At 38.2% G+C, this 16,425-nt stretch overlaps 1 protein-coding gene across 1 annotated transcript; it reads left to right on the top strand.

Moving 5' to 3' along the window:
• The first annotated feature begins 1,669 nt into the window (after positions 1–1,669).
• On the top strand, positions 1,670–3,495 carry LOC139709649 (uncharacterized). The gene has a single exon (XM_071621610.1). The coding sequence runs from the start codon at positions 1,810–1,812 to the stop codon at positions 3,199–3,201; it is 1,392 nt and encodes a 463-aa protein (XP_071477711.1). The 5' UTR covers positions 1,670–1,809; the 3' UTR covers positions 3,202–3,495.
• The last annotated feature ends 12,930 nt before the right edge of the window (positions 3,496–16,425 follow it).

Raw genomic sequence — 16,425 nt, 5'->3', positions numbered from 1 at the left:
AATGTAGTATCTGAGAGTCCTTATTGAGCTCTTTTCTTAAAACTTACAGGTGTGAGATATTGAATGTTGGCCCTTTTTGGTTGGCTGTGACGTAAATCAATGGCTGAATAATTATAGAATTCTCAAGAATATCAAGGTTAAAAATGTCAGAGGTAGAATGTCAGGGGGTAAATATATCAGAGCTTAAAACCAGAGCTTAGGCAATGTCAGAGGCACTAATGTCTCTATACAGTCGTAATCATTGCTATGCTACGAAGCAAATATTATGGTTTTGGCACCCTTTTCGCCATACGCGCTTTCCTCCTCCATAACCCTAAAATACGGGTGCTGTTCGTTATTCCGAAGGTTCGATATTCCGAAGGGGGAGGAGAGCACTGTCATTGAAACGGGTATATATACACATAAAAATAAACTCTGTAAAAGTGGATGTGTATTTTAGGTTACGGCTCGTTATTCCGAAGGTTCGTTAATCCGAAACACACAAATTCCCTATACCTAGAAGTTCGTTAATCCGAAAATGGGGTTCGTTAATCCGAACATTTGTGGCGTTATTCCTAAGGTTCGTTATTCCGAAGATTTGTTCATCCGAAAATGGAATTCGGAAAAACGAACCTTCGGAATAACGAACCTTCGGAATAACGAGCCGTAACCTAAAATACACATCCACTTTTACAGAGTTTATTTTTATGTGTATATATACCCGTTTCAATGACAGTGCTCTCCTCCCCCTCGACCCCCCCTCGTTCTCTAATAGTACTTAGGGGAAAAATCACCATTTTGCTCCATGTATATGCCCGCTCACTACCAAATAAGCTGATCTGATGCACATGACTGTTCCGGAGACCAGCGCGCAGAAACAAACAGGCGGCGCAAAGCGGAAGTCTTTTTGTTGGCTGTCGATTCTTTACTTTATGTATAAATGAACAGTAGATATAAACACTTTCTTGGTTGCCGCACAACTGAATTAACAATGCTGGAGTAATGGATTAGATGATACGTATCGAGCATATAATAGCTAAAAGAAATTAGTTTCGGAGGCTGTTATGCGATCCTGTTTCGCACTGCTAGAATTTGATTTGATGGACTCCTAGAAATCGTTAAATCGTTCACATCTTAAAGCTTGTGCTATGATGGGAGAATATGATTAAACAGATTAAATAAAATCAAGCCTTATAAAGAAGAAAAGCAAAGCACCATGAAACATGACAGACACCCATAACGCCTAAAATGATAGGCTTTTTCATTTTCCAAATAAATCTACACTCACGTACTAAGAAAGAACAACACGATTTCACTTTTTATATTAGATCGACCTTTTTCATTCAATTCTTTATTTCTTGCACACACTTTACCTACAACATGTTTAAATCTGACTTACCTCTGACATTATAACCTCTGACAGTCTTACTCTCACATTGTTACTTCAGACATCTTCATCAATTGCTTTTCATATCATGCTGTCGTGCATTTCATCGTGCATTCATACATACTTCCATGACTGATAGTTGTAAAGCAGAAGAACAGCACTGAGGATTGGGACGTACTATTTTTGCTACTCCACCTGAACTCCGTGTTCACATTTCCTGCTCATTGAGAAGCGAACTATTCATTGTTTAGTAGAAGTGTGCCACTGAACTTTTTTTTCACGAAGTTCGTCTCAACGAATTACTCAAAATTACAGAATTCAAGTGCTCATTTACAGATCTGTTGGAGTCATCTAATGTGAGCGGTGGTAGTGAATTGATGAATCTTACGTCCGTTCGGCCTAGATACGACGTACTTAAATGATTACGTGAGAGACAAGATTCAATGGCAGTGATTCGGTTTTGTAATGCCAAGTGCATGATGAAGTCCTATGGTGTTTGCAGTTTGCAATGGAGTATTTGCCGTCATCTGCTGTTTTTTTCTCTGATTTTTATCTCATTTTATCCGTCATCATCAACGCCAACCCCATTTCCTGCTACTACAAAGGCTAACGGCTGCGATGAGGACATCCCATCAACTAGAGTCGCTACCGGGAGCGAGATATTTCAAGCTACTACAGGCATGATCATGTACGATTACGAAACTTCTTCAACTGGAGTCTCCGATGGCATTGATGCAACTTCACCAATTGGAACCTTCACTGGCAACAAGATGACCCCTGCAACTAGAGTCTTCACTAGCAATAAAGTAACAACAAAAACTGCAGTCTTCACTGGCAATACGGCAACCTCATCAGCTGCAGTTTCCACTGACAATGAAGCAACCTCATCAACTGAAGTCTTCTCTGACAGTGAGGCAACCTCATCAACCGGAGTCTCCACTGGTAATGAGGCAACCCCATCAACTGGAGTCTTTACTGGCAATAAAGTAACAACAAAAACTGCAGTCTTCACTGGCAAGAAAGCAACCCTACCTACTGCAGTCTTCTCCAAAAACAATACGATAATAAAAACTTCATCAACTTCATCAACGGGAACCTTCACTGGCAACAAGATAACCCCGGCAACCCGAGTATTCACTAGCAATAAAGTAACAACAAAAACTGCAGTCTCCACTGGCAATAAGGCAATCCCATCATCTGCAGACTGCAAACCCAATAAGGCAGTAACAAAAAAGAAAGTCTCTACTGGCAATAAGGCAACAACAAAAGTCACAGTCGTCATTGGCAATAAGGCAACGCCATCAACCGGAATCGGAGTAGACAAAGTAATCCCTCTCTCCGGATTCACCATCGGCAATGAGGAAACCTCATCAATTGCACCCACCAGCGGGAAAGCTAAAACTCAACCAAGTTTGCTCACCACTGGCATCTGCATTGTCATCGGAATCCTCATCGTTAGCGTGATTTTTGTCACAGGGATCATTGCTTATTTGTTTGGCAGGCATAAGAACTTGGAAGAAACATTCAAAATCAGACGAGGGAGGTGTCAGGTGAACTCGTCACGTGGCGCAGGGGAAGACGAATGTCACCCAGCGGGTCAGGTCTACGAAACGATCCCAGATCAGGTACCCGGGACAGCACCACCGGAGGACGTCACAAAGCCACAAGACGCCGACTCCCTGTGCGTGTATGACTACGATTTCTTCGGAAAGGACGACATAGTGGTCGTCAACGAACTGTACGAATTTAGTGGAGTGACAAATCAACGACCTGATCGCAGCACAAGATGCGGATCTAACAACCAGCATTTTCTTGTGAAAGAAACCGAGGTATAGGTACATAGGTTCCCTTGGAACCCCAAGCCAAAGTTTGTCTTTGTGTGTGTGTGTGTGTGTGTGTGTGCGTGTGTGTGTGTGTTGTGTGTTGTATGTGTGTGCTGTGTGTTTGTTGTGTGTGTGTATGTGTTGTGTATGCGTTCCTTCTCAAGGTAAACATAGTAATGTCACAGAGCCTTTTGGTACAGGTTGACCCAATTATAACAAACACTGATACAACGAGATTTGATGAATTCGAGAAAATTTTTCTGGTACGCTTTAATTTATCTTTATTAGATTTTAACATGCACTTTATATGACACAACTTACTTGATATAATGATGATGGTGATGATGATGATGATGATGATGCTAGTAATAATAATGACAATAATGATAATAATAATAACATAATAATAATAATAATTCTAGAAACCTAAAACGAGATTGTACAATATTTTCGCTTTATGTCATTTCCGTGGTCGTGAAAGAGGGTGTGGCAGATTATCATTTGGCGATGAAGAGCGAACGCTCTCATTTTCGTATGGATGGAAACAAAAATCATATAGGCCCCTAAACGTTATCATCAGGGATGAACGTATTATTCTGTCTTCTCTATTTGAATGAATGAATTTGAATTTATCATCCAGTGCACTTTCATAATCATTTGTATATGTATGCAAATATGCACTCACGTGGAAAAAAAAATAAGGATAATAACAAACCAGAAAATAGCATGAATGCTGGTCGAGTTTGGCCCCTTAAAGCCCTGGCAGTTACATTTTTTTTCTTTTAACTATATACATTAATGTGTTACCTGCTTGCTGTTAGATAGTTATCAATAAGATATTTTAGTGCTAATAAAAATATGATTGAATGATCAATTCATTACATTATGAATATACTGAGAATTGTAATAAAGTATGTCGTGTTCGATGTCTACTTCTAACAAAAATACACAGTATTTACATAGGATAAACATATCTCATTGGCATGTTAACTTTCTGTTTAAAGGTTCTACGACAGTTTTACGAAAATTTACCATGAAGTTTTCTTCCATCTGTCGCTACACATCGTTTAAACTGAATATCGATATGTAAAGATCGGATGGTGTGATCTGTTTAAGAATACACATACGAGTATCTGGATATAAGAACGACCCAAGTCCATGGAAGACCATTTCGAGTAAACGTAAAAAAACTTCATATCTTTTTTGTTTGTCCAATAATATTCTATTTAACTGTGATGGGAAGGCAACATCGAATATACAAATTAGAACATATATCATTATGACAATTAACATTTACATTAATTGTGGAGATGCCATTTTGTGTGATGGACTTGGGTCGTTCTTTGAATCATATGGACTTAGGTCGTTCTCTGAATCATGTTCTGCTATATATTCTGCTATAGAGATGAGAGAAGGATGAGAGAGGGCGCTATGATATGAATGTAAGAATGACCCAAGTCCTTCATTCTTACATTTATATAAGATTTAATTCATTCATTTCAGGCACTTTCGGGGTTAATTAGAATTTATAATTTATACACAAGATGAGTCAATGCATAAGCTACAATTTCCCATGTCAAACTAAATTTGGCCAAAAATTGGACTTGGGTCGTTCTTATACTCAGGTCTTCATTATTTATTATAACAATCGAAAATACCCAGTAGTTAAAGCAAACACACGTGAACGAGATGACTCTCTGTCTAAAGCGGGGTTCCCACTATCGTGCGATCCATTGCGAACGCCACGATTGGACATTCGTAACTGATCGTGGAAAATTTGTTGAACTCGTCTGACATTTCACGTGTGGATACGAGGTTATGCGAGTCAATACGTGCTGGTTCGCTTGGATGCTATATGGTCACGATTGGTCTGTTTCAAGCAATACGATCTGTCACGATGTGGTCTCCGATTCAAATATGACCCGATAGGATTGTCCCGATTAAATCTACGCTTGGTTTCGATCTAACACGATCATTACGATCGGGATCCCCGATCTGGTGCGTGCAGCTACGTTCTGATACGTTCCAATACGAATACCGCGAACAAATGCGGGCTGTTGAGATAAGATACGATATCTTTCACGATCGGGATCAAAAGTGACTTCCATTTAAGGCACGATTGGACCCGAATGGGAATATTATAGTCCGGCTGACAATGACTTTCATTATTTCTATAACTTCTGAAGAGTGATTAGGCCTATTTATCCACAACATTTGATGATGGCAAGGGTTGACTGATTGAGGATGATGACAACTTGACCTTTGCAATATTGCGAATGACGATTACGTTATCATCAGAGAGAAAGCAGCGCTGGTAGGCCAGCCAACAAGTCAGAAAATCCCTCTTCTAATTCAACCTAAAGATTATTGAATCGACATGCTCGGCCTCAGCACCCCCCCCCCTCCCAAAAAAAAGAAACAATGCATACGCAAGATCAAATCATTGCCCCCTCTTCCCCAGGAAAAAAAAACAAGACAAATGTTTTCGCCTTCCTTTGAAACACATGAAGAAAATATGATGAAATGGAAGCCAAGAAAAGAGAATTGGATCTTTTTGAATGCTAACATTAGTATGTGTTATAGGCTCAATATAAGACACTTGACCGAACTGATAGTATTGCTTATGTGTTTGATTTCATATTCGCATAGTATGTATCATATGCCTTTTTATCTCAAAATGTCGTTATCTCCTGAGGTATTAAAAGTTTGGTGGGTTTGGCTTGATTAATTGTTTTATTTAACAGTGTTTAACACAAACCGATATACACACAACAGAAAAGTAAATCCCCTAAAATAATGTCACTTAAAAAAATAAGTTTGAAGCAAAATTATTTCGCAGGGGTATTGCTACACTTATTAACTAACTTCTATGTGAAAAATGACAGTGATCTCTATAGTCATGTAGAGTGACAGCGGTCACTTTTCAAAAGTCACAAAAGTTATTTTTGTGGGGTAGAGAAACATTCTGCTTCCGGTGAATGTTTCAGTGGTGTTGTTACTTTAGGATTCATTGTGCCACCCCTCCCTTATTCAATATCAACAGTACATTTTTTGCAGTTTTTGCTTCATCTTTAAAGTGTACATACATTACTCAATGAGGACACAACTACTCTTTCTTATGCTCACTCGACACGGGCTGCTAGATCTTGGCTGCATTATCTGACAACAATTCTAAACTAAATGGATTTTGCAGTTTTATCAGAGTAGACACAGCTATTTTCCTCTAAAAACCAAACCACAAAAACAAAACGTGAAAAGTGTCACAAAAGATGTGAAGGGGTCAAATGATGGATGATGAAACAACATCAGCGATTGACACAAGAAACAATACTTTTTTAGCCCCCCTAAAAACAAGAACAAGAACAACAAGAACAACAACAACCCAACAACAACAAATACTGTAGTGTAGTTCAAAAAAAGCAACCAAATTTGCCTTTGATGTGTGCTCACTAATGCACGATTCAGGAAATCATTCTCATTTTTATATTGACGTTAGTCAATACGTGCAGACATACCACTGCCATTTTATTTTTGCTATTCTTTTTTTTTTTCGTTAAAGAATTACCCCAAATTGATTACGGGGAATTCCGTTTTTGTGAGTCTGCGTTATGGTAATACAATGTATTATAATAATGATATGTATAAAAATATCTAATACTCGCGGAATACAGAAGAAGGGAAGTGAAAAGTAGAAGGGAAGTGAAAAAGTCGATCCCGATCAACACGATTAAGAGGTACGATCAGATGAGATTTGCTGCGTTTTGATACGATCCAATACAACCTGATGCGATGATCACGATCAACAATTAATCGTGTTAATCGTAGACAATTTTTGAACCGTCCAAAAATTTTTTACGATTAGCGCTATTGCCACGACTGACCTCAAGATCTGATAAGATTTGATAAGATCACCACGATCCCTTCACGATCAGGACCACGATTTCAATCGTGGCGCCAATCGTGATAGTGGGAACCCGCTTTACTTGAAAGTGTTGCTTTGTGTTGCTCCCGGCTGTAGTCCTACATGGATTCATTCATGTAGTAGCCTAGTCCGATTTAACGAAATTAATTAGTGATAACGGAAAAAATCTCGCAGTCTTGATTGTCTCGTTTTAACGGGGTTTGCCTATTTTCGCACATTCTCTGAAAATTGAGCTTTACTTTATATCCTGTGGTACTTCATTAAAAAATTTACACAGACACATGTACAGCTATGTGGAAGCAGTCGTAGCGACAGGATATCTGAATGGCTGGCCTCTCAGTCGTGCCAAACATCAAGACCGGACGCGATTTTGGCTGAGAACTGTTCTCATATTCCCCAATACAGGAGGTTTTTCGGATCTGAGCATGCGCAAAAGCAAATTTTGCACGCGGCACGCTCAACTAGTGGCCGCGTCGTGCTTGCGAAGGTTCCCTCTTCTCTGACCGCGCCGGCTGGTGCTATTCGTGATTTTCGAATGTTCCTCGGTGGGCAGTGATTGCAGATAAATGCAATTGGCCAAAATAAATAAAAAAATCCTGCATTTTAAAATATTATGCGAGAAATAATAAGAGCCTAAAACATTTGATTATTAACAAAAGTGTTATATATTTTCATGTACATGTTTGTATCTGTATATATCTATCTATATGTATAGATAGATATTTCTACCGAAATTACTCTGCGCATCTTCCAGAATGTACTATATTACAGATATTGCTTGATGAGCATTGCACGTGTATTAACTGACTTACAAATTGAATCAATTAGAGGTGTTTATGGGCAAATCAAACAGTCAGCATTATTATTTCTGCACATGAAGTTTATCTGTAAAATTGTCCACAATGCAAGATTTCGTTTATTTTGCCTGTCTCTGCACTACAGCTGAACAGTTACCTATGAATGTCGCGTGATGCCACTTGAAGTCAGTGATTGAACATCCATGTCATAACACAATAACTTTAATGAGTGTGGGGATGTGTGTACGTGTGTGAGTGTGTGTTGCGATATCTATTTCAAGGACATAAATTATGTTGAACTCATATTGCCTTTTAACCTATCGAGATAAGTACATAAACTTTGACAAGTATGTCCCCGTTTCCTCATCCATCTAAAGTGATTTACAACGTTTAGTTTATGTCAATGCATTCTTTATTTATCAAAGACATAGATAACAAAAGCGTTATCTATGGTCATTTATTTCACATCATTTGGCGACTGGTAGTATCTCAAGTGTATCGAGGTGGCAAATGATGAGACAATTTCGAAACGTTTTCTTTCAAAGCGAATTTTGAAAAAAAAAAACACAAAATAGCACACCGTTTCTCTAGGTGTCTAAATAAGTCCATTATGCTTTTCTGTGCGAAACTGACTCGAAATCACAGTATTGTAATACTCTCGATACATTTTGTAAACGCATTTATTCCAGTGACTCATAGAACAAAAAATGATTTAATTCTGCTTTTTTTATGATTGACGAATCGTTGATCCCTAGGTAGGTGGCACAAACGATCCATTTATATCATAAAGCACTGTTAAACGCGCATATACAAGTCACGTTTCTGTGTTTATGTATTTACGTTTTATGTTAATCATGTAAGTACACATGTAAATGTATGATGTAATTTATATGCACGACCAACATCCGTTTGATAGATGCTTATATAAATAAGAACTGTAACACAAGTTATTATATAAACAATTACTCCAACTTGCGTGTGTCCAGGAATAGAATGTCATGCTGTGGCGTAATTCTAGCTAAGTACATTTCAGTGTGTAATTTAACGTGAATATCTCTACTTCCTCAATAATCTCAAATGCTTAACGAGGCCTGTATAAATCTTCACACGTGATTGGAAACTGTTTCGCATGTATTCCCAATAGCATTCAAACAAGTACTTCTACTTCCGTGCCACTTAAGAACTAGAGGGAGTGAATAATGCGACAATGCAATTATGCATTTGCCAGTCCAGGCCGGCTCGGCTAAACCTGGCAGTCGTGTCAGACACTGGGACATCGTCGTTTACGCTTTACGTTAGCTCGGAGAAATTCTTTCTGAAAAATGGCAAAGAGGACCTTGATTCTTAGTGAGCCAGGATTTGCCAGCTATAGACGAACATGTACGTTTCTGTTGGTAGGACTTGTCAGTCTCTTTTCGTTCCGGGATACTGTGGCAAATGTAACTCAGTCCGTCTCGCTCTCGCCAAAAGATATGACAACAGCTGTGATATCTGAGGAGAGCATTACGCGGTCAGCAGAGATAACATCAAGTCAGACTTCCGGGAGAACATTCGGTCCCCGTGAATCATCGGGGGAGACAAGTGATCAAAGCTTTATCACCTCTCTCCTAACCATTACTAACTTACCCGAAGATCTGTCCCCGCATACCGCGATTTACACACCAAAGTCGCCTTTATCATCAACAGAGAATTTCCTTTCCTCCGGTACTAAAGGGGGACAAGCGACAACTTTAGAAGAGTCTAAAAACGTCACAATAGAAATAATTGGAAGTAGCACACTGAGCAGCGTTGATTCCATTGCAACAATTGCGACGGAAAAAACGGATTCAGATGTGCCTGACCAAACAGCGGGAACTACACTGAGAACGGATTTTGGTGTCACAAACACACAAGGAAAGGGTGTGAGTGTATCTGAAGCCGATGAAAGAACTGCCCCAACAATCGTTGGCAACACAGAACAACAAGAAACGGATTTGAATGTATCTGAACCCATCATACCAATTGCATCAACGCTTGTCAGCACCACAGATGTAAAACGGCAAACGGCAAGTCTTCATAATCTTACCAGCCCGGGAACAACGCAGATGCGTTCAAATGATGCATCGCTCCTGGTTAGTTCTCAGAAGGACCCCGAGGACCAAACTCCGGTATCAACTCCCTCTTCCGGTGCCAATCAGACTACATTGAGTGAATCGCCGACAAGAGGGTCAAAGACAACAGCTACTGTTGTCGGTGTGTGCTTTGGCGTTGTTTTGATTACGTCAGCTCTTGTTTTCATTGTGCTCATTCTGCATCGTCGACGGAAGCGGCGGAAGCAATGTTACATTAATCGAAGCGAACCCGGTTTAGACCTGACATCAAGAATAGTTTCAATCGAGGACAACGTCTATTCAAAGTGTGTTTTCAATGCTGATGGAGACGTCAAGCCGATGAAGCAAACATTCCGGCCCATGATGGAGGGTCAGGGTCATTCCGGTGACGCTGATAATTCCGGCGGAGATTCGCTACAGGACGGCTCACATTATGACTACGTTAAACTTAGAAAGTTCAGAACCTCTGACGATATGCCTCTGTCCTCCTTCCCACCTCTGATGTCTTCACCGACCACTCAAACGGAGCAGGTCTCGTTGGATGGGGTTGACTCTGGCCATGGTAACATTCCACTGGAGTCTCTCCAGACCTGTGCATTTGAAGACGACTTTAGGGCAAAGTTTAGTCCCGTAAATGTTGGCTCTCTAAAGACAAGATCAACGGGTCTGTCGTCTAAAGACGAGTCACCCTACGCTAACGTAAGGGTCGATAAGACGACGCCTTCCATGCCCATGAATCTACCCTCCTTCCAGAATGCATCAAGTTGTAGCCACTTCTCTACCAGTAAAACCAGTAAAAGTAAAACGTCTACGGGTCAGTCGTCCGAAAACGAGTCAATATACGTTAACGTAAGGAGCGGGAAAAAGATGCCTTCTACTAACTTGCCTCAAGACTTCTCCCCAGATCCAAGTTGTAGCCACTACTCTAACTGTGTGAGGAAAGTTTATTCTGAAACGGCATTGAAAGTTCGTCATACGGGAGACCGCTCCCCAGGTGATTCAGTCCAGGAGGGCAATCCATGCTACGATTACGTAACCAGAAACAAGCCCAGACCCTCACACGACTCGGCTCTGGCCCACTTCCAGTCTTTAAAGAGTCCGGCCGGCCTTAAGACCTTAACGGAAAGTGCATCTCACGAGAGCAAGGATTACTCGAGCAGACGAGGTCCATCGGAGGACTGTTCCTCGCGGGTCAGACAGAAATCGGGAAATGCAGTTGACCACGAGCCAGAGCAAATCTATGTGAACACGAGTAGCCTCAATAAGGGTTGGCGTAAACCTTCAAAGTTTTGAGAGCGGCCTTTATATTCAGACGATGATACTGGCAGCGCCGTGTGCTGACCCCGCAAGCAGTCTCTGTAAATTGGTCTACATGAACAAGAATGCATGATGGTCGTACTGTGTTTTTTTTTTCAAGTTTGAGGTGTAGTATAGTCAACTGTAGCAACCATCATTCTTCCTATCAAATGTAAAATTTTATAATAATGATAGCAATATTAATAATTCACATTTATAAAACGCATAATATTTAACAAAATTCTCTATGCGATTGACATAACATAATATGCAATATAGATCATGACATAACATGTATATACAATCATCAATACTTGAACAGGTATTTCATAGCTATATTTCTCGTCGTTGTCGTCATGATAGTTATGATGTAAATGAAACTCGTTGTTTTTGTTTTTCCGAACACGTAGGCAAGTATACTATACTTTTATGAAGTTTTATGTGGCTTACTATTCCATTGTCAATGTTGCCAATGTTGCCCTGTATGTTCAGTAGAAATGAAGTGCCATTATAACCTTAAGTTTATAAAGCATATTATGGTCTAGATGGTAAGCAAAACCAGTTTCCTCTACTATGTTAACTTACTCGAATTTCCGTCTTTTCTAGTACAAGGCATTGGAAATCACTTTTCTGCTAAGACAAAGCTTGAATACACAGATTCATAAAAATAAGGTTCTCTTTCTGATGCTGCAAACACAACTAAGATTAGCTGTGTCTCAACCGAAAGGAACCAGGTACTTGGAGAGTGTGTCAAATCATATAGGATTTGTTTTTTGTTCCAATCGACACCCAAAGCGCAAAAAGAAATAAAGTTAATGAAAAAATAGTGCAGCATGAATCTATTATAGGACACGTGATGTACATACATACACACACATACATACATACATACATACATACAATTGTTACGCGATGAAACAGTTACGCAGGTTCAACGTATTTTGTTAAGACTTTGAACGGAGTAAAAAAGTAGCATATTGTACTAGATTAAGACTATATGAACACTGGTTCATTGCACTCGTTTCTTCTATGTAGTTGTTTATCGCTAAATTCTCTTTGAAAGCAATGTCAGTCATTTCCTTGTTGATAGTATCAAAAGACGAAATGAAATGATGTTTCAGACACAACCACATATAAATTTGTTATTTTAAGCATGTATGCTGTAGAATTTCTCCTGTTTCACACACATTATAATTGGAAACGATGAACGACAGAGTTCCTGTGTTTCTTTATTCTGTATTATCAGTATACCCTAGGAGAAAAATATGACGTCAGAGAATAAACTGTACGACGAAACTGACTCATCTCTGTCAGCATATTCCGGGGGAAGACTGGAATACTGGAAAAAATAAAAAAACTTACGTGACACACCTCAATTACGAGAAAAACAGAATGCGAATAAACATCGAATATTAGATATTAAATGATTATTGAAGATGTATGCAAGAAGGATTTACTTCCTTGTTTTGCAATCCCAGCTTGTGAACAGAGTGATGTGTGGGAAAAGCAATTAGTGGGTCACTCCGTGTCTTTTCAAAGTCCAAAATCTTGAAGCATCAACAATGAACAATACAAGACAAGACAAGATAAGAAAAGACAAGCTTGCTGTTGTGTTTGCATTTCTCGCTTCCTTCGGTACCCAACATTACCCTGTACTTAATCATTTTATGTATATGGTCACTATATTTATTCAATCGTGTGGTACTTTTTGCGTAAAATCAATGCATCTCCACTGGAAAAAACACGAGATAAAAGAGCAGGACTGAAACAGCAATTGAAATAATACGACTACGAGTATAGAAAGAACATCCACGCCTTTGTAGAAATTAAAAGATTTGGTTTCAATACGTTTTCTATTCTAAAGACACGTCATTAGATGGATGTTTGGGGTGAACAAAAAAAAAATGAATATGAAATACTAAAGTTCTTTTTGTGTGTGTCTGTGAACACAAGAAACTGACCTACTAGTTTCATTGTGAATTTTCAGGAGGCGTATAAGGGCTGACAATAGATATGGCTAATGAGAATGTAATGCCATCATTTTGTGATATTCTGCTCCTAGTGAATTGTAAATTAGTTTAAACTTTTTGCCTTCAAAGCCGAAATATACGCGAGGAAACGAAACAAACTACATGTACCATAATACAGCAAGATAGATTCACAAAGAAGTGAATAATATGTAAATAAGATCATGCGTAGCTGTAATATATGTACCGGTACATGCAAAAAGACGTTTGAATGGGTAGCATAGACTTATCGCATTTATTTATTCTTTAATAGGATATGACTTAAAACGCGTTTTTATTAAAGCTGTTAGTATGATGTTAAAGGTGTTTTGAGCACGTCTCGATAATGTTTGACAGTTTCTTGTTTTGTGACGTAATATTAGATGTAAATATACATACATATTAAAGTAACCACCATGCAATATAATTATAACTTGTCGCATAATTATACTATGCAATGTTTGCGACAGCGAAGTATCTCAGTGGACTCTTGGATATGTTAATGATTGTACCATAATGAATTTGGAATTTATCTGTCATTTCATTGCATAATCGGCACTTTTTTTCTTTGCCATCCATTTTCAGAACATTGCATTAGATTTTTTCTTTCCTTTCGATAAAATGACTTCTTTTTGTTGTTGTATTTAGGTTATATTCACATTACGTTTGTCAGTATACTTGTGGAATAATCTGAATCTGTATTTATACATATAACATCAGTTGTTGTTGTTGTTGGTTTTTTTTTTTGGGGGGGGGGAAGTTGACATGTATTCGATTGACATGGATGGACAGTGCTGTTTGGTATATCAAAGGATTTTTACGGGGTTGACGTATTGTTATAAAATTGTATTTATAACAATTGTGGTGTTTTTATTAAAAGATACCGGATAAGTGTAGGCATTTCGTGAAGTTAGATAAGGTTCAAAGTTAAGATGTTGATCAATTTTATAATATCATATTGAAAAATATCATTATAAATTAGGATATGCAGGTTCAGTCTTGTTTGATGGACAGTGATGATGCAGGAAAGGATATAAATGACTTTATCTATGAGTTTAATAATTGTATTAAAATTATTTATAAGTTGATAATTTTTGAATAGTTGTAAACTTTGGGACAATGTATCATGTTGTTGTGGTGTATGCTATATTGTATGTGAATATGAGTTTATTTCAGTCGCATTCTGCTATATGTGTGGTGTAACTGTGATGTATGTGATACCCATTTTGCTGTCATATCCAATGTACAAAGACTTTCCAGAGTGGACAATTAAGTAAAGTAATATCAATACTATTGTAAGACGTTTTAACGTGATGAAATGTATTGAATTATAAGTAATATTGACTTTGAAACATTTGATATTGACTGTCCAGAAAACTGAATGCGCTTTAGGTCTTTGTCACTGCTTAAAGGAATAGTATAATTTTGGTTGAGAAGGGGATTCAGATTTTCAATTTTTGCTATATAATTAGGAACCATTTATGAAATATCACATGGAGATGAATTTAAAGTTTATATGATGAAAATTGAAATGACTGGGATATCCCAAAACAGAGTGAAGCAAAGTGGTCCTAACAAAAGCTGGGCCCCACTTTTTATTAGGATCTTTGTTTTTGGATATCTCATCTATTTCAAAACCAATTTCAATCAAATAAACTTTGAATTCCTCTTAAAATTGTATGCTCCTTCATATTTCATAAGAGGTTTATCATTATCTTACAAGAAGTTGGAAACCCGAAGCCCATCTCAACCAAAATCATGCTATCCCTTTAACCCGAATTAATCTCCTGTGGTATATGTTATGGGAATAACCAGGGCAAGACTATAAAGTAAATGACATTGACAGAAGAAAACGAAACCGTTGATCTCTAAAGGGTAGCTCAATAGTAATGGTAGGGTTTTTTTTTTTTCAAGTGTGTGTTTCACCCTGTCTATACACAGGACGATAATGCATTTCCCACGCCTATCAAATATGCGGAATGAATGCATGCAATCACAATGAACTTTCATCTCGTTTCACTGTGGATGTAAAGCATAATGATGCATTTCCCACGCCGTTCAAATAATGCACCATAAGATTGTGTACATGAAAAACAATGAATCAGTGTAAGAGAATGCAAGTATTAGATTCGAAATGTATTCGAAAGGTTCGAGTTAATGTAGTCGAAATTTTGATAATTTCTACGAGTATAGATGGTAGAATATCTTAACATGTTGTAAGTTGCAGGGAAAATCACTTCAGAAAAGTTATGGAATAATGTTTCACACAGAACGAAAAAAAAATGTTTCGGCAAAGAATTCTTCCCAACTCTGCACCGCAAGTGTTATTGCAAGATAAAGATTGTCAAGTAATTCATTTTCTCTTGTATCTTATACATGCTGTCTGAACTTTTTTTTGTCATTTTCTTGATAAGAATAACATATCCGTGCTTTCCAAATCATCTGTAGTTTCAAGGTGCAGCTTTAACGCAAAACTTGCAATAAAAAAGGTTAGCATAAGAGTGTAAGTTTCATATCAAAGTACAGTGCGTATCAAAAAAAAAAGGTAATCCAACTTTGGGGGCTACTATTACATTATATGAATATCAGCTATTGAGAGCGCAACGAAGGTTGTGAGGAAAGGGGAACTCGTTTTCTTTCTGATGATACCTAATATTATGTTGACAAATGTCCAGCATGACTAAGCACACGAACTTTAAAGAAGACAATGACAAATGGCACTTTTTCCACTTTGTCAACATAATTAGGTATTATTGAAAATAAGGAGAGTTTTCCTTTCCTTACAACCCTCGTTGCGCTCTCAATACCTGCTATCTATAAAATAATAGCCCTCAAAAGTTGGATTACCTAAACTGGACAGCAAAAGAAAGCACCCACTTCTGTCGAAGGCCGCACACAAAAATTCACCCCCTAGAAATAAACAATTTTTGTACACAGGTATGCTGCAATATCCATTAGTAATCACATACCCAATAGCAAGCGATTATCTTCATTAAAAATGACATGCACAGCATCTTGGTCACTGAATCAAAAGTCACAAAATGTAACAGAATGAGCCTTACAAGTTTTACGCAAAAGTCAATGTCACAGGACGAAAAAGAAAAGCAGTCACAAGCATCAATTTT

Source organism: Diadema antillarum, unplaced genomic scaffold (assembly GCF_040938485.1).
Source record: "Diadema antillarum isolate AM-2024a unplaced genomic scaffold, OU_Dant_1.0 seq00001455_RagTag, whole genome shotgun sequence".
Lineage (NCBI taxonomy): Eukaryota > Metazoa > Echinodermata > Echinoidea > Diadematoida > Diadematidae > Diadema > Diadema antillarum.
This window is presented reverse-complemented; position numbering and strand designations above follow the sequence as displayed.

Bases quoted from the DNA above. Each gene is read 5' to 3' on its own strand.
- LOC139709649 (XM_071621610.1), top strand. From the start codon at position 1,810: ATGGCAGTGATTCGGTTTTGTAATGCCAAGTGCATGATGAAGTCCTAT.